This window comes from Ochotona princeps, chromosome 1 (genome assembly GCF_030435755.1).
Source record: "Ochotona princeps isolate mOchPri1 chromosome 1, mOchPri1.hap1, whole genome shotgun sequence".
Taxonomy (NCBI): domain Eukaryota; kingdom Metazoa; phylum Chordata; class Mammalia; order Lagomorpha; family Ochotonidae; genus Ochotona; species Ochotona princeps.
Genome location: NC_080832.1, coordinates 113,341,411 through 113,363,377, shown reverse-complemented (window position 1 = coordinate 113,363,377; position 21,967 = coordinate 113,341,411). Strand labels below are relative to the sequence as shown.

General features: G+C 56.4%; 2 protein-coding genes across 2 annotated transcripts in view; one reads left to right on the top strand and one right to left on the bottom strand.

Moving 5' to 3' along the window:
• The window catches only part of ITPR3 (inositol 1,4,5-trisphosphate receptor type 3), a 59,471-nt gene extending 52,105 nt beyond the window's left edge, over positions 1 to 7,366 (top strand). The window contains exons 46-58 of the mRNA XM_004590276.2: positions 78 to 164; positions 576 to 686; positions 774 to 966; positions 1,132 to 1,257; positions 1,469 to 1,641; positions 2,192 to 2,356; positions 2,938 to 3,130; positions 3,497 to 3,601; positions 3,685 to 3,809; positions 4,365 to 4,530; positions 5,047 to 5,207; positions 6,096 to 6,257; positions 6,714 to 7,366. Coding sequence (XP_004590333.1) covers positions 78 to 164; positions 576 to 686; positions 774 to 966; positions 1,132 to 1,257; positions 1,469 to 1,641; positions 2,192 to 2,356; positions 2,938 to 3,130; positions 3,497 to 3,601; positions 3,685 to 3,809; positions 4,365 to 4,530; positions 5,047 to 5,207; positions 6,096 to 6,257; positions 6,714 to 6,782 — 1,836 coding nt within the window. The 3' untranslated portion in view covers positions 6,783 to 7,366. The remainder of the gene's footprint in view (positions 1 to 77; positions 165 to 575; positions 687 to 773; positions 967 to 1,131; positions 1,258 to 1,468; positions 1,642 to 2,191; positions 2,357 to 2,937; positions 3,131 to 3,496; positions 3,602 to 3,684; positions 3,810 to 4,364; positions 4,531 to 5,046; positions 5,208 to 6,095; positions 6,258 to 6,713) is intronic.
• A 575-nt stretch (positions 7,367 to 7,941) lies between these two features.
• Positions 7,942 to 21,626, bottom strand: LOC101516846 (ubiquinol-cytochrome-c reductase complex assembly factor 2). Its single transcript, XM_004590277.3, has 4 exons — positions 21,450 to 21,626; positions 11,857 to 11,931; positions 10,926 to 10,995; positions 7,942 to 8,135 (listed from the first exon to the last, which is right to left on the bottom strand). Exons 1-4 carry the CDS (start codon positions 21,585 to 21,587, stop codon positions 8,008 to 8,010), a joined length of 411 nt encoding a protein of 136 aa, XP_004590334.1. The 5' UTR covers positions 21,588 to 21,626; the 3' UTR covers positions 7,942 to 8,007.
• Positions 21,627 to 21,967: the final 341 nt, after the last annotated feature.

Genomic DNA, 21,967 nt, shown 5'->3' with positions numbered 1-21,967 from the left:
CCCCGCACCCACCTCCCACCCCTGACCATGTTGCTGGAGGCCAGCTATGCCACATGACTGCCCACCCTACCCATCAGCTTTCCAGGCACAACAAACAGCTGCAGCACCTGCTGAAGCCAGTGAGGCGCATCCAAGAGGAGGAAGCTGAGGGCATCTCTTCCATGGTGGGTGGCAGGGCTGGGAGTGAGGGGGTGTGGCCAGGCAGTGGATGGGATGGGCTGGGAACCAAGCTTGGGGGCTGTAGCATGGGGGTAGGACCAGAAACTGGGGGCGTGACCTGGGGCAGAGTGAGGAACTGGGAGCTGGACTAGAATGTGGGGGTGGAGTCCAAGCCATAGAAGGGGCCTGGTAGCCAGGGAAAATAGGGATGTTAGAAATGGATCTGGGGCGGGTCTGGGGACCCAGAGCAGGAGCCAGGCTGCCCTGGGGGAGTCCCTGGCTGCCGCTTCTCCCTCCTGTACAAGATCCTTAAGGCTGGCTCGGGGACCGTAGAGGATGCTCCCTGGGCTGTGACTTGGAGCTGGACTCTGGCCTGCCTATGGGGGGCTGACCCTGGCACTCTGCTCCACCTCCAGCTCAGCCTCAACAACAAGCAGCTGTCCCAGATGCTTAAGTCCTCAGCGCCTGCGCAGGAGGAGGAAGAGGACCCCCTGGCCTACTATGAGAACCACACTTCACAGATTGAGGTGGGCCGGTGGGGCGGTATGTGAGGGCAAGGCTAGTGCCCCTGGCCTCGCGTCCCCTGACCTTGTTTGTGCTCCCTGTGCTCCCAGATCGTGCGGCAGGATCGCAGCATGGAGCAGATCGTGTTCCCAGTGCCCGGCATCTGCCAGTTCCTGACGGAGGAGACCAAGCACAGGCTGTTCACCACCACCGAGCAGGACGAGCAGGGCAGCAAAGTGAGCGACTTCTTCGACCAGTCCTCCTTCCTGCACAACGAGATGGAGTGGCAGCGCAAGCTCCGCAGTGAGGACCCAGTGCCCCCCGAGTCATGTCACCCTCTCGCTGCCACATCCTCCTCCCCGAACCCTGGCCCGGTGTCATATACCCATTCCTTGCTGAGCAGGACTTGGTTGGGGGGTGGCAGGAGTGTTAGTGGGGACTCTGCTCACTGCCCCACCCCATCCCCAGGCATGCCACTCATCTATTGGTTCTCACGCCGCATGACCCTGTGGGGCAGCATCTCCTTCAACTTGGCAGTGTTCATCAACATCATCATTGCCTTCTTCTACCCTTATGTGGAGGGTGCTTCTACAGGTATGCGCAGCTGTCAGCCTCTTGGCGGGGGGTGGGGAGACCCAGATGTGGTCCAAGGGAACAGCCAGAGGCCAGAGAGGGCAGCAGCTGGCCAGGGCATCCCCCAGGGCCTGGAGATGCAGGTGAAGTGAAGGAAGCTAAGATCGGGCACTGGGGGGCTCCCAGGGAGAGGCGGCTGATGAGCCCTGTCCTCTGCTGCTCCCATTTCCAGGTGTGCTGGGCTCCCCGCTCATGTCGCTGCTCTTCTGGATCCTCATCTGCTTCTCCGTCGCAGCCCTGTTCACCAAGCGCTACAGCATCCGCCCCCTTATTGTGGCGCTTATCCTGCGCTCCATCTACTACCTGGGCATCGGACCCACACTCAATATCCTGGGCGCCCTCAACGTGAGTGCCCTCCCCAGGGACCTGGAGCTGCCCTGCCTGCCTGTGGGTCAGGGATCCCAGGCTTGTCATGGACCAGCAGTCATGGAACATACCTCAGTCACTGCCAGAGTTCACTGGAGTGCTGGTGTCAGGGCTTCCATACACACCGTGTGCGCTGCCCAGGGTCATGTTCACATAGCGGGTTTCAGAGGTATTGTATGATGATGGCTCTAAAGTGCTCCAAGCAGAGCAGATCCCTTCCTGCCTGGTCACCATGAAGGCCTGGGACAGTCCCCCTCTGTCCCCTTCCAGTCATCATGCAGGCCCAGAATGGTCTTCTCTGTCCCTTCCTGGTCACTGCACAGGCGCGGGATGGTCCTCTCTGTTCTACACCTGAACTGGAGGATCCAAGGGATCCTCTTCTGGTCTGAGTGCTAGGAGCCTCCAGCCTTTCTGGGAGCAGCTTCTGTTAGTGCTAGGCCTCCAAGTGGAGCATTAGCAGGCATGGGGACAGGATGGGGACTTGGGCAGGACACTGACCCCTATGCCCTACCCTTTCCCTTCCTCTCAGCTGACCAACAAGATTGTGTTTGTGGTGAGCTTTGTGGGCAACCGCGGCACCTTCATCCGTGGCTATAAGGCCATGGTCATGGACGTGGAGTTCCTCTACCACGTGGGATACATCCTGACCAGTGTCCTGGGCCTCTTTGCACACGAGCTCTTCTACAGCATCCTGGTGAGGCCTGGGGTCAGTCAGGGGTGGGGGAAGCTGGCGGCTGGATGGGGCTGTGTGGTCAGTGTGGGGCTTCTCTAGAGCTACCAGGGGCTCCCGGGGGCCAGTCTCTAATGGCTGTGCTAGCTGGAGGGATGTTCAGGGTCCTCTCTCATTGGACTCCAGCCTGGCCCTCAAGCTCTGATGGCCACTGCATCTGGTGCAGTGGAGTTCAAGCTTGGACTCTGGGACCAGGCAATGGGTGTATATCCCAGCCTGGCCACTCCTAGCTGGGTGCCTTTGGGCAAATTTAACTGCCTGGTTGCTCAGTTTCACAGCGACAGTGTCTGGTGCATTTCAGAATAAGCCTGTGGCACACTGAGTGTGTCCTGGCATTTAGCACATGGCTGGGAGCATCACCACTCCCCTACCCCTGTCATGTGGTACCTTGCCCATAGCACTCCAGGTTACCCCAGTAAGTCTCCCTTGCAGCCCCACCCCACCCCTGCTTGCTGCTACCCCTGTGCAAGCACAGAGCAGTGCTACAGCCGGAGTGGCCTGAAGGTCAGCCATCCAGCTGCTCAGGGCCTGTCCCCACCCTGCAGCTATTTGACCTCATCTACCGGGAAGAGACTCTGTTCAACGTCATCAAGAGTGTGACCCGCAACGGCCGCTCCATCCTGCTCACCGCCCTGCTGGCCCTCATCCTGGTCTACCTCTTCTCCATCGTCGGCTTCCTCTTCCTTAAGGATGACTTCATCCTGGAGGTCGACCGGTTGCCCAGCAACCACTCAAGAGGTCTGGAATAAGACAAGGGCGGGGTGGGGGACACTGTAGTGCTTATCCCAGGCCTCCTGCCTCAGTTTCTCCCATGAGACTCTGGGGAAGTCATGACATCTAACAGAATCTTGGGGTTCTGACCTTGGCCTTGAGGACTGGAGTCCCTGGGAGCTATTGTCACTCATGTTTAAATTGTTTCAGGGGCTGCCCAGGTACCAGGCCTGGGCGTGCAGAGACCTGTCCCTGTTCACAGTAGGGACCAAGGCATGAAACCTACTGGCTGTGGCTGGAGTGGGGGCAGGCAGCACCAGGAAGGTCTCCTGGAATGGTGTCAGGTCAGGGGGGAAAGACCTGGGGTCATAGAATCTTGTCACTGTCCTCCAGCCAGCCCTCTGGGGATGCCACATGGAGCTGCCACATTTGTGGGCACCTGCAGCGGGGACAATGTGGACTGTGTCTCTGAAGTGTCGGTGCCCGAGGTCCTGGAAGGTGAGGGCGGGGTATGAGTGGGCATCTGGGTGAGGTGGGCGCAGAGGCCACTGGCCCGGGTCTGAGTGCGCTGACCATTGTAGAGGAGGAGCCAGACAGCACAGAGCGAGCCTGTGACACTCTCTTGATGTGCATCGTCACTGTTATGAACCACGGGTTGCGCAACGGTGGCGGCGTGGGTGACATCCTCCGCAAGCCCTCTAAAGATGTGAGTACCAGTGCCCCTGCCCTCGGTCCCAGGAGCTGCCCCACCCCCACCTTCCCCGCCTGGCCCCGCAGCTCCCTGCTGCTGCTGTAAGCAGAGGGAGGGTGGTGTCCAGGGCCTGCAGCAGGGAGGCCAGGGTGTGGAGGCTGAGTCAGCGCTGCAGGGCGGCCTCGTGATCTCCCTTGGGAGCCAGCCTGTCCTGAACGTCCGTCCATCCCTGGGTCCCCGGGAGTGAGAAGCTGCCTCCCCGGCCAGACAGGGTTTCTAGAATGTGAGGTCAGGCACCCGGAGGGTGGGGCAGAGGATTTGGGAGCTGGCTTCTGCCCCAGCTACCCAAGAGTGAGGGGAAGGGACAAGCCCAGACTCTTCCCATGGGCTGCACCAGCCTGTGCTGTCTGCTCCTCCCCAACCGTTCTCTGTGTTCCATGGAGCCAGCCCGGGGCCACTTGCCTTCCTCATGGCCTGGGAGCCAGAGGCCCTGGTCTCTGGAAGGCACCGGGCCCCTGCCTTGGAGAGCCACGGGGACACTGGGCCAGCCCGCCTGCCTTGCCTTCACAGGAGTCCCTCTTCCCGGCCCGAGTGGTCTATGACCTCTTGTTCTTCTTCATTGTCATCATCATTGTGCTGAACCTCATCTTCGGTGTGATTATTGACACCTTTGCTGACCTGCGCAGCGAGAAGCAGAAGAAGGAGGAGATTCTCAAGACCACGTGCTTCATCTGTGGTGAGGCCTGGGGCCTGCTGTGGCTGCAGCTGCCCTGCTGGGGGGCCCAGGGTCCAGGGCCCAGGGCCTGCTGTGGCTGCAGCTGCCCTGCTGGGGGGCCCAGGGCCCAGGGCCTTCCTGCAGCCACCCTGCCAGGGCGTTGCCAGAGCCCAGGGTCTGCTGTGGCTGCAGCTGCCCTGCTGGGGGGCCCACCAGTGGCTACTTGCTTGTCCTGGGATGGGACAGAGCAGAACCTTGCCTTGACTGCAGGCAGTGGGAAAGAGCCTCATGTTTCCAGTTTCAGGCTCCAGAATGCAGTGGCCAGTTCCCTCAGCAGTGGGACCAGCTCCTGCTACCTCCCTGGGGTGCAGGGCAGGAGCTGCAGTTAGGCAAAGCAGGCTCTGGCTGGTTAAATGGCTGGTGCTTAAACAGAAGTGTGCAGAGCAGCCCAGCATGGGCTGTCAGGCATGTTCCCCCAGCCCCGGTAGGCTGCTGGAGGCCGATGGCCATCTTCTCACCCACCCCCACCCCCTGCAGGCCTGGAGAGGGACAAGTTTGATAACAAGACAGTGTCCTTTGAGGAGCACATCAAGCTGGAGCACAACATGTGGAACTACCTGTACTTCATTGTGCTGGTCCGTGTAAAGAACAAGACCGACTACACCGGCCCGGAGAGCTACGTAGCCCAGATGATCAAGGTATGGCAGGCTGGGGCCAGAGTGGCTGCACAGCGGAGGCCTTCAGGCCTTTTCCTGCAGTGGCCACTCTGGGAGCCCAGTGGGGAGGGCTCCGACAGCTGGGGCTGGTCCTCTATTGCCCCCTGGCCCTGCCAGCAGCCTGCAGCCATGCAGGAGCCTCCAAAGCCCGCGGTGGACGAGTATGTCACTGCCAGTGGTGCAGTGATGCTGGGGAAGTGACCAATTGTGGGGCAGTTTCTCAGTCTGGGTGGTCCCAGGCAGGGAGGGAGCCTAGAAAAAGGTAAAGGTATCTGACATGGTGGAATCTACTGGCATTTCCGCTCTCTGGAGCCAGGGACAGAGGGAAAGGGAGGGTAGTGAATGATGCCACGGGCGGGAGAGTGGGTGGCCCTAGTTGTCTGGAGTCCCAGGACAGCTGTGCTGGTGACAGGACCACAGTGCTCACTAAGTGCCCCCACCCCCCACAGATGGATAGGCCGCTGCTGCCCACACACGTCAGGGGGTAGCCCTCAGTGCCCACCCCCTCCATTCACCATTTGTCTGACTTGTGTCTTCTGGGGGCCTGCATGATGGAGTGGGCCAGAGGAAGGAAGGATAGGAGGGGCTTCAGGGTCCTGGCACCTTTCCAGTGTCAGAAGAGTTAACTGATGGCACCGACAGCAGTGAGGGACCGATCCTGGCTGACAAGGCTGGCCGGCCATGGGCAGTCCTGTCTTGGATCCTGCCAGTTCTTTGTGGCCGCTGGTCATTTCAGATCTTCCTGTGGCATTTCCAGAGAGTCAAGGGGTTTGGCAGGAGTGCTCCCTTCAGGTACTGTTCTGAATGAGGCCTTCAGAATGGCCAGCCCCTGCCCAGGCCCATGCCCCTCACTGGGGTGATCCCTTTCAGAACAAGAACCTGGACTGGTTCCCCCGAATGCGGGCCATGTCCCTTGTGAGCAACGAGGGCGAAGGTGAGCAGAACGAGATCCGGATCCTGCAGGACAAGCTCAACTCCACCATGAAGCTGGTGTCCCACCTCACGGCCCAGCTCAACGAGCTCAAGGAGCAGGTAGCCCCCCACCCCATCCTGGCCCACTCTTGGCATCTCCAGTGGGCGTCCTCCCTGCTGGCCTGCATCAGGCTGTGAAGGCAGTAGAACACCTTGCTACACTAAAAGGGTCCCACTCCAAGGCCCTGGAGGACAAGGCCAAGGGGAAGTTCAGCCTAGGTGTGTGGGGGCCCCTCTTCAGCTCTTCCTCCTGGGGACTCCTTGGGCCAACTTCAGAGCTACCTGCCTCTCCCCACTGCTGCCCAGCACTCCATTCCAGGCATCTGGCAGTGGCTGCGGGGAGGAGCTGCCCCCCTTCTCGGGTTTGGCGTCACAGCTGCACCGAATCAGGAGTTTGTGACATGGAGGAGGGGCTGGAGCTGACAAGCTGCATTTCCCAAGGGGCCTGTGGAGGGTGGGAGGGGACAGGGTATATGTGTGTGTGGCTTGATTGTGCCTCCACCTGTCCCTCCTTAGATGACGGAGCAGCGGAAACGCAGGCAGCGCATGGGCTTCGTGGATGTGCAGAACTGCATGAGCCGCTGAGGACAACCCCAGAAAGCTCCCACAGGGACACACGACATGGGAGACTGTGCCTGGGAAAACGGCCCTGCCAGAGCCTCTTCCTGCTAATCTCGGGCTGTGGCCAGCAAAGAGAGGGAGCCTCAGAACTGACAGTCCTGTCTGGGGCCCTGAAGGACTCCCTGGAGCTCGGTTTTCTTTGTCCTGTGGTGCACGCCCCCTTGTGGGCAGCCAGCAGTGGACTCCCCTCTTCTCTCCAAGCACTACAGGTAGTTGCGCCTCCATGGGCAGGGGGTGGCGAGCCAGTCTCCAAGTGACATTAGGAGTTAACTTATTCCAAGATGCCCTGCCCAGCCTGTTCCTACACCTCAGGCCCTGCTGGGGACGGTGTACAGACCTTGTTCCCATTCAGGTCTCCTGATGATTCAAGGTTGGACAGCCTTTCCCCAGGACCCACCTCTCCCAGGGCCAGTCGTGGGCCAGGACATGGGCTGGGCGGGTCAGCAGGATGGCTGCCTGCCTGGGCTTTCTCTTTGTGGCGTTAATGTCTTACAAGTCTTTTTGTCTTGAGAATTAATGTTAATTGCCTAAATAAATTAATGAAATCTAGTTAATTATAAAGGGTGCATTTCCTATACTCCTCTAGGGTCTGTGGGGTACACAGCACCCCTCCCTGCTGGCCTGGCCGCTGCCCATGGGAGGTGCTCACAGCCATTCTGGGATGTTCTAGTTCACTGTTCCTGGCTCCCACTGTTCCATTCATTCCACAATGCACAGGAGTGACCATCCGCTGCCACTCCTCTTGCTAGCATTCCTGATTCTCGATGCTCAGGGGACATGTCTTGCGGCCGCCTATAAAACCCGCCCAGTCTGCAGCCTGTCTAGTGCAGTCCCTCCATCCAGCCTGTCCTCCTCCATCTATGGCTGTACTGCCAAGCAGACCATTGGCATCGCTTGGCCTCCCTGCTGCTTCAGCTTCCTCCCAGGGCCTCCCACAACAACAAGGAGCCCCCCCACTCCAGGCTATGCAGGAAGTGTCTTGGCACGAGGCCCTGTAACCTTCCCATGGCCCCATGGCCCCTCCCTGAAGACCTCTCTCCCCTGCCAGTCACAGCTGACAGCTCACTCGCCACTTCTCCTGGGTAGAAACTTTGTAGAGCATGGACTTCCGTTCCACCGAGGCCAGACGTGGCTCCCAGGCTGGGAGGTTAATGGCTTTATTGACAAGGGCAACGGAAGGGACTGCACACTAGGTTGGTGGGCGGGATAAGGCCCGCGCCCAGGCCTTATGCTTCTCCTCGGGACTCTGGGAGGCAAACTTCTCCTGCAGTTTCTTCCACATGCCTTTGTTCATTTCCTTAAACTCTTCCAAGGTATCTGCAAAAGACAACATGGAGGTGGGCTGGAGTCTGGGCCTGGACTGCATATACATGGGCAGCTAGTAGTGGGGTGCACCTCGGTGCCTTTGCACCACAGTATGAAGAAAGTATGCAGTGGTGCGGAGCATGCCACCCACAGCCCGCCTGCTTCACTCCACATACGGCTCACTGCCTGGTTTCTGGATGTGGAACCAGCAGGAGGAGGGTTTTTCACTCGTTCAGCTGGCACAGCTAGGGAGTGGTGGAACTGAGAAATTATTTTCTTTTTGAAAACATCTATTTTCACCTACTTGAAAGGCAGAGCAATGGAGGTGAGAGAAGTACTCTCCCATCCCCTGGTTCACGCCCCAGCGCCCTGAGTTCCCCCTTCATCTTCCATATTGGGTGGCAGGAGCCCAAATCCTTGAGCCACCATCTGTGACCTTCTAGCTGTGTTAGCAGGGAGCTGGACCGGTATTCTGGTTTGGGATGGGATACTGAAGCAGCAGCTCAACCTCTGGGAGCTGTACCTACCTGACAGTGCAAGCTCCCTACATGCTATAGAGCTGAGGTAGACCAAGGTCAACTTAATTAACCATTTGAGCCCCGGGCTCATCTGTAAAATGATAAAAAATCAAACAAAAAAACTTTCAAATTTGTGAGGGTTGGGGCTGATACTGCAAAGCCAGCATCCCATATGTGTGCCATTCCCAGCTGAACCATTTCTGATCCAGCTCCCTGTTGTGGCCTGGGAAGGCAGTGGAGGATGGCCAAAGAGCTCGGGCTCCTTGCACCCAAGCAGGAGGCACAGAGGAAGATCTTGGCTCTTGGTTTTGGCCTGGCCCAGCCCTGGCTCTTGCAGCCTTTTGGAGTGAACTAATGGATGGGAGCTCTTTCTTGGTCTCTCCCTCTATCTGTAACTGTGCCTTTCAAATAAATAAATCTCCAGGAAAAAAATGTTGTAAGGGTTAAAGGAAATGAGGAGGGTGGCTTGCATGCCCTTCCCCCTGCTGAAAAGATTTCTTTGTTAATCTGTGGGCCCAAGGGGCTGGGCAGAGCATGCGTCCATAATGTGAGCACACCTGCTAACCCAACCCAGGAGGCAACCCAGGCTTCCCTTAACCTCCACCCATCTGAGGCCAGAAGCACCTGCTTGCTACCTGCTGTGACAACCAGGATCATCTCTGGATATTGCACCAGGGCCCCTGGGAAATAAAACTGTCCCCGGCAGAAAACCAGTGGGCTCCAGTGCCCCCTTAGGCTTGGGGGCCACCACAGCTGGCTTCCTAGCTACATTTAACACATGGACATTCTCAGGCCATTTGCTTAGCCTTCATGGGATGAATGTCCACCTGCTAGCAAAACTCCAAGAGAACAAAAATAGCCATTCTGACCAGCAAAAGGTAACTGACATCATTTATTAACGACATCCACTGTCAGTGGCTCTTGGCTAAATCAGCACAGGTGCTGTCCTTTAGCCACCAGGCCAGCAGCCGCCCTGGGAGAGCCCTGTCTGCCTGCAAGTCACGAGGCCTGCATGAGTGCTGCCCCTCACCCCACATCCAGGGGACACCCGGGGTCAGACTACAGCCCCTTTAGGTTCATGGTCTCCCAGGCTTGTGCTACCAGGGGCTGCAGGTCCTTTCATGCCCTATCACGGGAAATGTGGGAAGCTTATCTCCAACACCTGCCACCAAAACATGAGGCTTACTGGCAACACAAATTACAACCCGATTTCCCAAGGCCGGAACAAGCTGCAGCACGGCCGATGCAGGCAGGCCCACACCTCCCCGTCTCCCTGGCCTCTCGTCCCCCATAGACTCGGGCTTCCCTGAGGGGTCCCAAAGGGGGCAGAGGCAGGTCCCCAGAATCAGTGTCCATTCCACTCTCAAATCCACACTTTGTTTAGACCCTCTGGGCCCTCATGATGACCCTGAGCATCGACATGACAGCTACACAGACCCAGACAAATGCCATTCTGCCTGCCCAAAATACCTTCATCCCAGCTTTCCAGAGAGCACTGTCATAAAAATAGGGTCACAGCCGACAAGAACAGCAGGTGACAACATCAGGTTTTCAATCTGCACAGAGTTTTCTAGAAGGTCAAGTCCCTGAACCTAGCTGCCAGGGGCTGCTAGGAGAGGAGAGAGCCTTGCGGAGTGCCAGAAGGCAGGTGCTCTGGGCTGTGCCCTCACAGGAAAGGCCAGTCTATTTTGGTATACAATATCCTTGGCAATGGAAAGAATCATTTTCCAGTACCTGCCCGCTCTCCCGCCTGGCTCCTCCGCCCCAACCCCTCTGGTGACAATGGAACCCAGGAAGTGAGAAGGGGCCAGGCCTAGCAGGGTGGGGTCTATCAGGGCTCCCATGCAGACCTAGAGAATCCACAGACTACGTCCCTGGGGTCAGATAAGTCTCAGTCGGATATCCCTATACAGGCTTTATTGAATGGCTTTTTGTTTTAATTAAAACCCTCATTGTTTATAGAGCCCCCTTAGGGCTATAAAAATAAAATTATTTTCCTCCCATCCTGATTTCAACTACTTCCATTTGGCAAATACGTATTCCCTTGTGCCCTGCTGCCCAGCCTTGAATTTGAAAGCACTAAAGATGGATTTTCTGTTTTAAATGAGGCCTCTGACCTTCTCCACATTCCGTGGCCTGGCAGCACGGGCCCTGCAGCTTCAGCATTTCCTTTGGGCAATTCCATGAGCCACCGCATCGAGCAGCACTGTCTCATTAGACAACTCCCCTGGCCACTCAAAACTCATTTGCAAAGTGACAGGGAGGGCAGCTGTGCTCTCGGTACCTGTGGACAGGATCAGCTTGTACTCTTCCAGGGACAGGCCGCTGAAGCTGGTCTCTCTGGGGCGTGGGTACTGGGGCAGAAAGGGAGAGAGGGAAGGGAGGCAAGGTCAGCTCTGCAGCACACAAGCAAGTCACATGTGGCCCTGGGCACCCAGAAGCCTGCCAAGTCCAGCAAGGAGAGCAGCAGCCCCACCATGAGGTCAGACTTGGCTTCACAAGAACCAGCTGGGCCCAGAGCAGGCAGCTCCACCCTCTGGGTCTCAGAGACACCCACGTGGTGAGCCCTTAGAACCCTCTGGACATCAAGTGCATGGCTGTTCACATCCCTTATAAAACTGGCATATAGCATTTGCGTATCACTTATGCATACCCTCACCTCCATTTGAATTGTAACACCTGATACCCCTGCCATTCAATAGTTGTTATACATATTTAGGAAACAATGACCAAAAAAATCTGAAATTCTTCTCCTGAATAGTTTTTATCTGTGGGGACATGATTCTGCGGATGCAGACTCTTTGGCTGAGGAGGGCTGGCTGTGTAGGTGTGGAGTTAAGGAACTTGCTTTTCAAGCCTGGGGAAAGTCACATGACATGGCATCGGACAGTGATCAGCTCAGGGCAGGGGAGAAACCTGGGTCTGGCCACAGGGATGTCCAGCCTGTCCTGTGCACCTGCACAGAAGGGAATGCAAGAGCCCCAGCACCTGTCACAGACCCAGGAGTACACACCAGCACAAAAGCACTTGGCTCTTATGCAGTGCCTTCACAGCCTTTGTCTAGCTGGCCTCAAAGCCTCCACAGGCACCTTTGTTGGCCTGGTTGAAATTGCTGGTTACACGGCAAAGCAGGGAAGGCACAGCTCTTCAGGAAATGTGGCATAATCAGGTTTCACTCATTTTTCCCAGCTGTCCCCATCAGCAGGCCCACTCACCTTGTGTTTGTAGTAATTTGAATGGAGCCGTGCTAAGCTCTCGTACATCTCATCGCAGGCCTCGGGCTCTGCAATCTGGAAAACAAGGAACCCCAAAGGAGTGAGCCATGGAGTCCTACCGCCCACGCTGAGCCTGTACTCCAGGAAGGACCACTCTCGAAGCGGCACAAGCCCCTTGGCCTCATGGGGGTAGAGCTGACCCACAGCCCCCTGTGGCGGGAAATCGCCTTTGCTGCGGAGTGGCTCCACCTCATCAGCACCTGCTGAGCTCCACGGGGGTGGGGGGGCAGACACAGAGACAAAGTGTGGGAAGGGCGTCCCTAACCAGGGCCAGGTCAGGCCCGGTGTTGGGAGGTGGCTGATGGGCTCCATCCCCAGGGATGCGAGCTGTCATGGCACCAGTAAGACTCAGCTGGTTCCTGACGGATGTGCAGGAGTCAGGGAGCAGAAATGGCCTTCCCAGGGGACAGGGCAGCCTGAGTGAAGCTGACCAAGGCCAGGGTACATTACAGCCTGGACAGTCTGCCCGAGGACCTGCTGCAGGTACAGGCAGACAAACCCCTGATGTTGGAGGTACACCTTCAAGAAGAATATTTTTAAATTTTCTTTTTATGAAAAGAAAAAACTAACCAAGTGAACATCTGCCTGTGTAATTGGGAAGCTGCTGAAATTGGGGAAGAAAGGGAATAGGAAGGCAATGTTTAAGGTGAGCAAAGTAAATAGGACAAGAACCTTGACCTTGAGCCCAGGGTGGCAAATGAAACCCTGCCAACAGAAGGGGAAACAAATATGCCTCTGGCCGCCCCTACAAGGAGTCACAAGGCCAGATGGGAAGTGAACTTTCCCTTGCCTGGATGTTCCCCTGTTCCCCTCCCGTGGCCCCTCTGCCCTTGCTTTTCCTTGTCCAGCCTTAGATTTTTCTGCCAACAATTCTGAAAGTTCTGCAGAACAAAACTTTTTCTTTCATGTTCTCTCCCAGAATTCCAATGACAGATCTCTTTTCTAACTGGAATTGTCTCTCCAAGAAGGCAGAGCATAAATAAATCAGCAGTTAAGCGCTCTAATAAGGCGGCTCTGCTTCTGCCTCCATGTGCGTATCAGACAAGGTCCCCATGTGACTGCAGGCAGAAGAGATGCCCCGTTCCTGAGCTGGCCCCTGCTCCTCGGGGGAATGCCCGGGGGTGAGGAGGTGGCTGGGGTTGGCTGAGTGGACAGAACAGGTGGCCAGCTCCTCAGGGCACACTCTGGAGGACCATACCTGGAGCACTCCATCTCCAGCAGGCCAGTATAACAGAGCTGGCACAGAGCAGGGCGGGAACATCACCAGGAAAGGCCGAGGGAGGGGTGTCTCTTTCCCCAAAGGTGACCAGGCTGAGGGAGGAGTGTCTCCATCATGCAAGGTGACCACACCGCCTCTGTCGCCTGTTCGGACAGCTGTGTTTACTGTGGATGTCAGGCAAATCAGCTCATCTCCCTGACACCCACCGGAGAAGCGCCTGCTTCCTCCTCCCTGTAATTGCCCACCCAGTTCCCTTCATCCCGCGGTATCTCAGGGACTATTTCTGAAGGATGACCCACAGTTCGCATTTAGGACACCCAGCATGGGCTTGACTCCATTTCTAACCCGAAGTCCACATCCTGATTCTACTGTCAGCACAGAGGAAAAGGACCGGGTACCGCACCTAAGGCATACACCTCTGGTCCTTTAATTGGGGACACTCTGTGGCCTCTGTCTTTCACGAATGGACACTTCTGAAGCCTATGGACTAACTTACCCTTGCTCTAAAAAGCCCCTACTTGGGAGGGTGGTTGGAGGTTAACCGAGGGGAGGCCTAGACGACCGTGATCTCAGACCTGGAGCACCAACAAATACGCGGGAGCACTGTGTACAAGCTATCAGCCGCAGCTGTATTAAATGCAGGTCTCTACCTCTGAAACTAAGAGACACAGCCAGCCTTGTGGCAGGGGGTAAAGCCATCTTCTGTGATGTCAGCATCCCACAGGGGCACTAGTTTGTGCCCCAGCTGATCTACTTCTGACCTAGCTCCCTGCTAATTGCCTTGGAAAGCACTGGGTGATGGAACAAGTACCTGGGCCCCTAACACCTATGTGGGAGACCTGGAAAAAGCTTCAGGTTCCTGGCTTCAGCCTGGCCCAGCACTGGCAAGAGAATCAGTGGATGGAAGGTCTCTATCTCTGTAACTCTTTCACATTTAAAAATCATTTTGAGAAAGGTGGTGTGAGGGCTGGTGTTGTGAGGGCTGGTGGCATGGCCTAGGATTTTAAACCTCTACCTGAAGTGCCAGGTGGAGTGGGTGTTGGTTTGAGTTCCAGCTGCTCTACTTCTGATCCAGCTTCCTGCTAATAAGCTTGGGAAAGCAGTAAAAGATGGCCAAAGTGCTTGGGCCCCTACATTCACGTGGGAGACTCAAAAGAAGTTCCAGGTTCCTGCCTTAGGACCGGCCTGACTGTGGCTGTTGCAGCCATTTGGGAAGTGAACCAGCACACTGGAAGATCTGTCAATCTGCCTTTCAAATAAGAATAAATCTTAAAAAAAAAAAAAAAAAAAGACCCAAGAGAGGTAGAGGTGAGGAGGATGGTGTGGAATGAGATGGTGTGGGTGGAGGGAGGCTGACTCTGCTGTGGAGCTGGGAGAACTGCTGGCAGACAGTTGCTGGAACCAGGAGGCTGCAGCTGGTGGCGCAGGCAGCCCATGGCAAGCAGAGACATGGAGGATGGCCCCTGTGGACAGGGCTTCCCTGGGGACCTGCCAGCTCGTGGTGGCCACCACACTCTCAAGGGTCAGGTCACTGGTTTGCAGACACACACTGCACCTGGCTGGCCTCCACCTGGATCTGTCCTCCTCCCGCCCTGCTCTCCATCAAGCCACCTTCCCAACCAGGCTCGCAGGAAATGAGTTCAAGCCCCAACTCCCCACCTCTGTGTCCTCAGTAAGTCTGCCCTGCAAACCCAGGTGCCCGTCCTGCCTCTCCAACTCCCCTGATGTGAGGAGGCCCCAGCAAACTGTCATTGGCCTCTCATCATAGCCCTGGGATAACGAGGACTCTTCCCCCATCTTGGAGAGCCTGCTGTTTGCTGTGTGCCTTCCTCTACCTCTACCACACCCCTCAACACAGCCTTCCGGGGGCTGATGTGACACCTGAGAGCCACAAGCACAGCCAAGCCAGCCACCTGCCCCCTGCGGTCAGAAGGGCTTCTGGGGCTGCAGCTCAGAGGTGAGAGAGGGGTTAAGATGAGTCAATTTCCAGCTAGGTTCTCACTGTGCAAGGAGAGAGGGAGAGGAAGACAAACAGCCAGGGCTGGGCTCCCAGGCACACCTCACCCCGGCTCAGCAATGAACACGGAGCTTGTTCACCACGCAGAAGGCCATCCATGGACACTGCTAATTCCAGAAGCCTAGACCAAACACCTCCTTCTCACACTTCCCTCTTGGACTCCAGTACAAACATTCCTGAGACGTGAAATATACAGTTTTCCTGGTAAAATACACTATGCATTTTTTAGAAAATTTCTTATGCATAAGCTTTAAAGTACCCGATTTTGCACCCACACCTAATGAGATTACGGACATTTGAGGACTAATAGCAGTGCTGCCTCTGAGAAAGGCAGCAGTGGGGACACTATGAAAAATTCAGTACCGCTCCCTAAATGTGAGTAAAATAGATGTGTGACTGACAAAACGTCCTTTATGGCTCTATTCTTGCTCCTTTTGCATTTCCCCTGCTCAGTCGTCAGTAAATTTCTCTTTACCATATTAAACTTTTATACACGCAAATCTACAGCAGTGCCACAGGCACTGATTTCGATTTTCAAAATTGAATTTTGGGTGGCTACAGCAATCGGCTCAGCGGCCTCTGTTCTCGTCATACAAAGGGACGCATAAGCACTTCTGGGAAAGGGTGTCGCAAATTGCTCTGCTAATTAAGGGAGAGCTGGATATGGTCCAGAAGGATCTAGGAAAGGAGGTTTTCATGACTTGGTAATGAACTTTGGAAATGAGTTCACTCTGTTATAGGCGCCTACTCCCCCTCAATTCAATTGAGCAGGTATTTCCCAAGCACCTATGCGGACAGTGCTCTGCTGGGAGCTGTGGGGGTGCACGAGGAAGACCCTGCCACGGCGCAGGAGGAGCTGACTATCAGGCCGAGAAGGACTCCGCCAGCCATGCCTGGGGCAGCACAGAGTAGACTCGCAACACCAGGCCCCTGCAGGTACAGGTGCAAGGTAGGAGCCAGACGCTGGGCGGGGCCCACACAGAGCTGCAGTCCCTAACTTCAGGGCTGGACTTGGACCAGAGGTGTGAGGAAAACACACAAAAGGCACAGCGATGAAGGTGCTCCTCAAGCAAAAACCTGGGAAGGCTTTAAGGGCCAGGGCGAACTCCACCCACGAGGGTCCTGGATGCAGTAGTACAGCGCTCCGGACTCTCCTAACAACCACTCATAGCTAGCAAACCACACACCCTCCTGAGGTCAGGTCTGCTCCTGGGGTGGTGAGGCCACGATGGACCCCTATAATGGCCTGCCAGCTGTCCAGGCCCTAAAGCCCTTGGAATATAGGGATGCCCCAAGGGAAGCAGCCTGCAATGGATCTTGTCAGGGCAGCACTTGATTCTTTTAAACCTACTGAGATCAACGCAGCGCCCTGTCCAAATATCACCCCACCCAGAACTGGAAGAGAAAAAAAGATGGAGGTGTTTGAACTTGTTCTTAAGAGAGCCAACTCTCCTCCCAACACCTGTTTTGCAGTGGGTTTGAGATTATACCTAAAAACACATCATCTCTCCTTAGGCCACTCCTCACAAATCTGACTTCAGGGGGCTCACATATTGGAGGATGGGGGTGGGGAACACTGAGCAATGTTGCAATAGCTCCACCAGGATGGCCCCCATCAGGTATGGTGGTGGCGACTGACTCTCTGCTCTAGAAGAAAGCCAGAGGCCAGCCTCAACCAGGTGGCGACCTAAAACCCCTGCCAGGAGAAACCCAAGACCTCCAGCCAGGGCCTGCATTAAACCTGGACACGATGCAGTACGGCAGTCTGTGGGCCAGCAGCGGCAGCCCCTGCACTGGGTAAACGGGTGCTGTGCACAGGCAGGATCTTCCAGAAACCACTTAGGCGCCTAATGAAGTCAGAACTTGTTTCCATCCCTGTAGTTAATCAACAATCCTAGCTGTTTGCCACCTTCCCCCACACTGTGACTTTTGTGAAGCCCTCAGCACTGCAGGGAACGCACGTTCTCTTGACAAAATGGCATTCAAAACCATCAACAGGATCTTAAGAAAGCACACACCAGGCACGGGGTGCAAGGGGTGTTCCCTGTGTTCCAGCTTCCCACCAGGCCCTCCCCCTAGTAGGGTGGGGAGCCCCAAGACTCCCCAGCCGGTGGAGTAAACACAGGCAGTGGCTTTGTCCTCAGGTTTGGGGTATGAATTATTAACGGCTTTTGTGTCCCACTGAGAGGACCCTGTCCCTTCCCACCCTGAGGGAGGTGGTGGAGGTTCACAGAAAAGCAGGTGTGTTAACACTGGGCAATGCCTAATGCCCTGACCCAACTACCCACGGTCCTAAAGGACTGTGCAGGGCACAAGAGACAGGCCTGAGGTGCAGGAACAGAGGCGATATACCACTCCAGAGAGCAGTGACAGTGTACCGGGGGGTGAGGCCAGACAAGAGCCAGAACAGTCTCTCATGGCCAGGAACCCCAAGTGAGCCATTTCATCTGCTTGCTCCCCATCTGTACAATGGGCCTGGGAATGACCCCTCTGCTTAGCTGCAGATCTTCAACACACCACGCTCTATGCATCTTCCAGGGTAACAGTGAGATGCAGGAAGCTAGCAAGCCCACTGCTGGTCCCTCTCCTCTGTGGGGACAAGAGGGCTGCAAGAACAAACCATCCCCAGCCCCAGACCTAGCCTTCTTTCTGGCAGCTAGCAGCGTCACCAAGGCGGAGCGCCATGCCAGTTGGCAGGACAGGTCTCAGCCCCGCCCCTGCTGCCAGTGGAACCACCTTTTGTTCTCAAAGTCTCTATCCTGTTGGAGGGAGTGACTCAAGGTGCTGCTCCCTAGACCTACCGCAGAGATTGACTAAGCCCAGGTGCATTCTCAGGTGCTGTGAGGATGTGGGACCTTGATGGCAGTGGTCTTGAGGGATGCGCCTGCTGGCATCGTGACGCAGCGACGCAGCCATCAGCATGGGCCGCCTGCGGAGTGGTCACAGGGTGTTGTCAGAGCAGCAGTGGCAAGCAGGGAAGCGCAACCCTGGCCAGTGCAGACACTTCTCTCCCTGGTGCTTCAGCTCAGGCTCAGCTGTGCGCCAGCCCAGACCTGAGTGGACACACGTGGACCAGTCCCAGAGCCCACCCTGTAGAGGCAGTCCCCTGGCTCCTGCTGGGACACACATAGGGAGAGGGATGGGGTCAGCCTGAAGACATCCCCTAGCTGAAACCTGCATGCACCTGCAGTTGCCACTCAGACCACGGGAGTGGCTCTGTCAGGAGCTATCTCCCCTCCTGCTGCCCTACCCTGCTGACTGCTCTGGCCCTAACCACCGAGTGGGGGGCACTGTTACTTCCTATCTGCCTAAGCATCCAGCTCCTGGCTTCCTACCTGTGAGCTGCTAGGTGACGGGAACAGTGGTCCTCCTCTAGATGCCACAGTTTCCCGACTCGGAGCTCTCAAGCTATGTCTCACGCTCTGAGTACTGAAACAGCCCCTCCTCACTCTCCACTACTTCTCTCCACCGAGTTCTGCTACATCTGCAACTCTGTCCAAATGACTGTGACTCATGAGCCATAACCAACCATCTACTTAGCTCTTCATTCAGACGTCTACCGAGCGTCTTCTATGTGCGAGAGCTAGGGGGAGAGTGAGGGAGGGAGGTGAGGAGAAATATAAAAATGGCATCATCTCTATTCTCTGGAAGCTGTGTGAAAACAGTAAGTACCAGCCTTCCAGGCCTATGGGGCTTGAGGACAGGACTCCAAGGGTCCCTCCAGATCTTCACATGTTATACCAGTGGAGGCCCCCAGGAACAGAGTGGGGAACCTGAGTGGAGTGCAGGATCTGCCTTGTCCCAGAAGTCCCGGGCCAGACGCTCCACTTGCACTGCCACCCCATCAGCAGTCAGATCATAACGATGCCATGGGGGCACTCTTGCTCCACCAGGGGCACCAGCCAGACTCCCTGCTGGACCAAGCCGCCATAAGCACCTGTTCCTGCTTTGACAGGTCTAGATTAGGTTTCCCAAAGGCCCTGTCTCCAGGCTGACCCCTTGCCCGGGGCCTAGACTCAAAGAGCCTAGTCCCTACGTGACATTTCCACGTGGGTGCCGAGTCCACGTGTTTTCTCACATTAAATCAAGTAGTTCATCCCACACAATGGCAGTCCCTTTCAGCAGCCAGAACAGAGCCATTTTACAAGTAGCTGCTCAGCTGAAAGCCTCACCTTGGTGCTATTCTGGGGCCCGTTCCATCTCTCCGTCCACAGTGTATCAGCAAGTCCTACGGGCTCAGCCTGCCCACTCTACCCCTCGCTGTCAGCCTCATCCAGCCTTCAGCACCTCTAGCCCAGGGCTCACTGCTGCTTCTCTCCAGCCTCCAGCTTATGTTCTAGTCATCTGTAACTCACTGACCACAAATGACAAGAGGTATCTTTTTTTTGAAGATTTATTTATTCTTATTGGAAAGGCAGATACACAAAGAAAGGAGATTCAGACCTTCCATCTGCTGGTTCATTCCTCAAAAGGCAGCAAAGGCCAGAGCTGAACCAATCCAAAACCCGGAGCTTCTTCCGGGTCTCCCATGCGGGTACACGGTCCCAAGGCTTTGGGCCGTCCTCGACTGCTCTCCCAGGCCACAAGCAGGGAGCTGGATGGGAAGTGGAGCAGCTGGGACACAAAATGGCACCCAAATGGGATCCTGGCACATGCAAGGCAAGGATTTAGTCATTAGGTTATTATGCCAGGGCCAAGAGATATCTTTCAGGAAAAGTAAACTAGGTCACACCAATTCCCTAAATGGTCCCCCCCAATTGACTTCTCACCAGCTTTGTAAGATACACCTCCTGGAGCCGGGTGGGGTATCTTAGTGACTAAATCTTCACCTTGCATGAGGGATCCAATATGGGTGCTGGTTCATGTCCTGGCTGCTGCACTTCCCATCCAGCTCCCTGTTTGTGACCTGGGAAAGCAGTCAAAGATGGCCCAAAGCCTAGAGACCCTGCACCCGCATGGGAGACCTGGAAGAAGCTCCTGGCTTTGAATCAGACTGGTTCCGGTCATTGTGGCCAGTTGGGTTAAACCAGCTGGATGGAAGACCTTTCTGTCTCTCTCTCTATATATCTATATATCTGCCTTCCCAATAAGAATAAATCTTAAAAAAAAAAAAAATTTCACCTCCTGGGGCCAGTGCGGTAGCTCAGTAGGTTTTACCAGCAAGCACTGGCACCCCACATAAGCACTGGTTTGTGTCCCGACTGCTCCACTTCCCATTCAGCTTTTTGTGGCCTGGAAAGCAGTAGAGAACGGCCCAAGTCCTTGGACTCTTAAACCCACATGGGAGGCTCCTGGCTTTGGATCAGCTCAGCTCTGGCAGCTACAGCCATTTGGTAAGTGAACCAGTGGATGGAGGATCAGTCTCTCCTTCTCTATATACACTTGCCTTTCCAATAAAAATTACTAAATCTTAAAAAAAAAAACCAACCATGCCCTACCCAGAGCCTTGTAGGCCTGGCCTGCCATGCCTAGCTCAGGCCCTCCTCTGATTTCACCCTAACTCACCACTCTATACCATGCTAACTGGCTCCTGGCCTCAGGACCTGGGCAGCACCTGCAGCACGGCCCCTGTGGGCAAGCGCACACTGTGTGTCACCCGCTCCCCTTGGGTCTCCGCAATCCACTTCCTCGACTCTGCTAGCCTCTCTTATTTTTACGTGTTATGGTACTGATGTGAACTGTCACAGGTGCACCTTCTTGTTGATGGTGTGTCCTGAATGGCGTCACATTCCGTGGCAGGACCTCATGGGTCCCAACCACTGCCGCCTGCGCACCAACCCGAGGCCCTGGCGAGCCGCAGGGGGCTCAGTAAGCACGTGCTGGACTGGTCACTGCATCCCAGGTGACAGCAAGCCTGCAGTCCTGTTACACACAGCAGCCCGAGTGTCTGATCCCAACCTGGGGTACGGGGTCCAGGAGCCTAGGAAGAACGCTGGGCGAGGGTCACAACCCAACACGGGGAGGTGATGCCGTCGGGCCGAGCCCGGGGGCCACAAGCTTGAGGCGGTTCTCATCTGCAACAGGTCAAGTTGTGAGCCGCAACCCTCCTAGTGTCTTCCATGGCCTGCAGAACTTTCTAAAACATGGAGGCGCAGGCCCCGCCCACCCTGGGACTCGGAGACCTGAGGCTGGGCGGCCCCGGGGCACTTGGCGTTGCAGGGACGACCGGCGCCCTCCACAGCCCTCCACGCACCGACGGGGTCCCCGCGCCCGGAGGGAAGGCCGCGCAGGCCCCGCCCGCCCTGCCTGTCCTGCCCCGCCACCCCGCCTCGCCCAGCCGTCCCCCACGCCGGTCACCTGCGTATTTTCTCCCTCCCGAAAGGCCTGTGCTACCCGCTGCCGCAGGTAAGCGCCCAAGTCCCGGCCCCGTTTGGTCTCGTCCACCGGCCATTCCTCACACAGCTTAAGAAATCGCCGGTAGCGGCTGGCGGCCATCTTGGGCCCCGCGTGTCCCCGCCCCCCGGGGACGGAATCGGCGAAGGCGGAGGGCGCTTGCGCACCACGGCTCTCCGCCTTCCCGAGGGGCAGGGCGCGCGGCGGAGTGGGCATGCGCCCCGCCCTTCGCCTCGCCGTTCGCCAGGGGGCGCTGTTCGCCCGGCTCTGGCCCTGAGCTGGCTTCCCCCGCACCCCGCTCTTCCTCCGCCTGCAGGTAGTGGCCGCGCTCGCAGGGACAGGCCGACGTGCAGTACCCGAGGGGCAGCTTCTCTTTACAACGACTACACAAGCTCGAGACTTCGTAACTCTCCTCTGAGGCCGCTGCTCTTTTTGCATAAACGAATACATTTGCATGTAGATATTGCTTGTCTTGGGTAGAA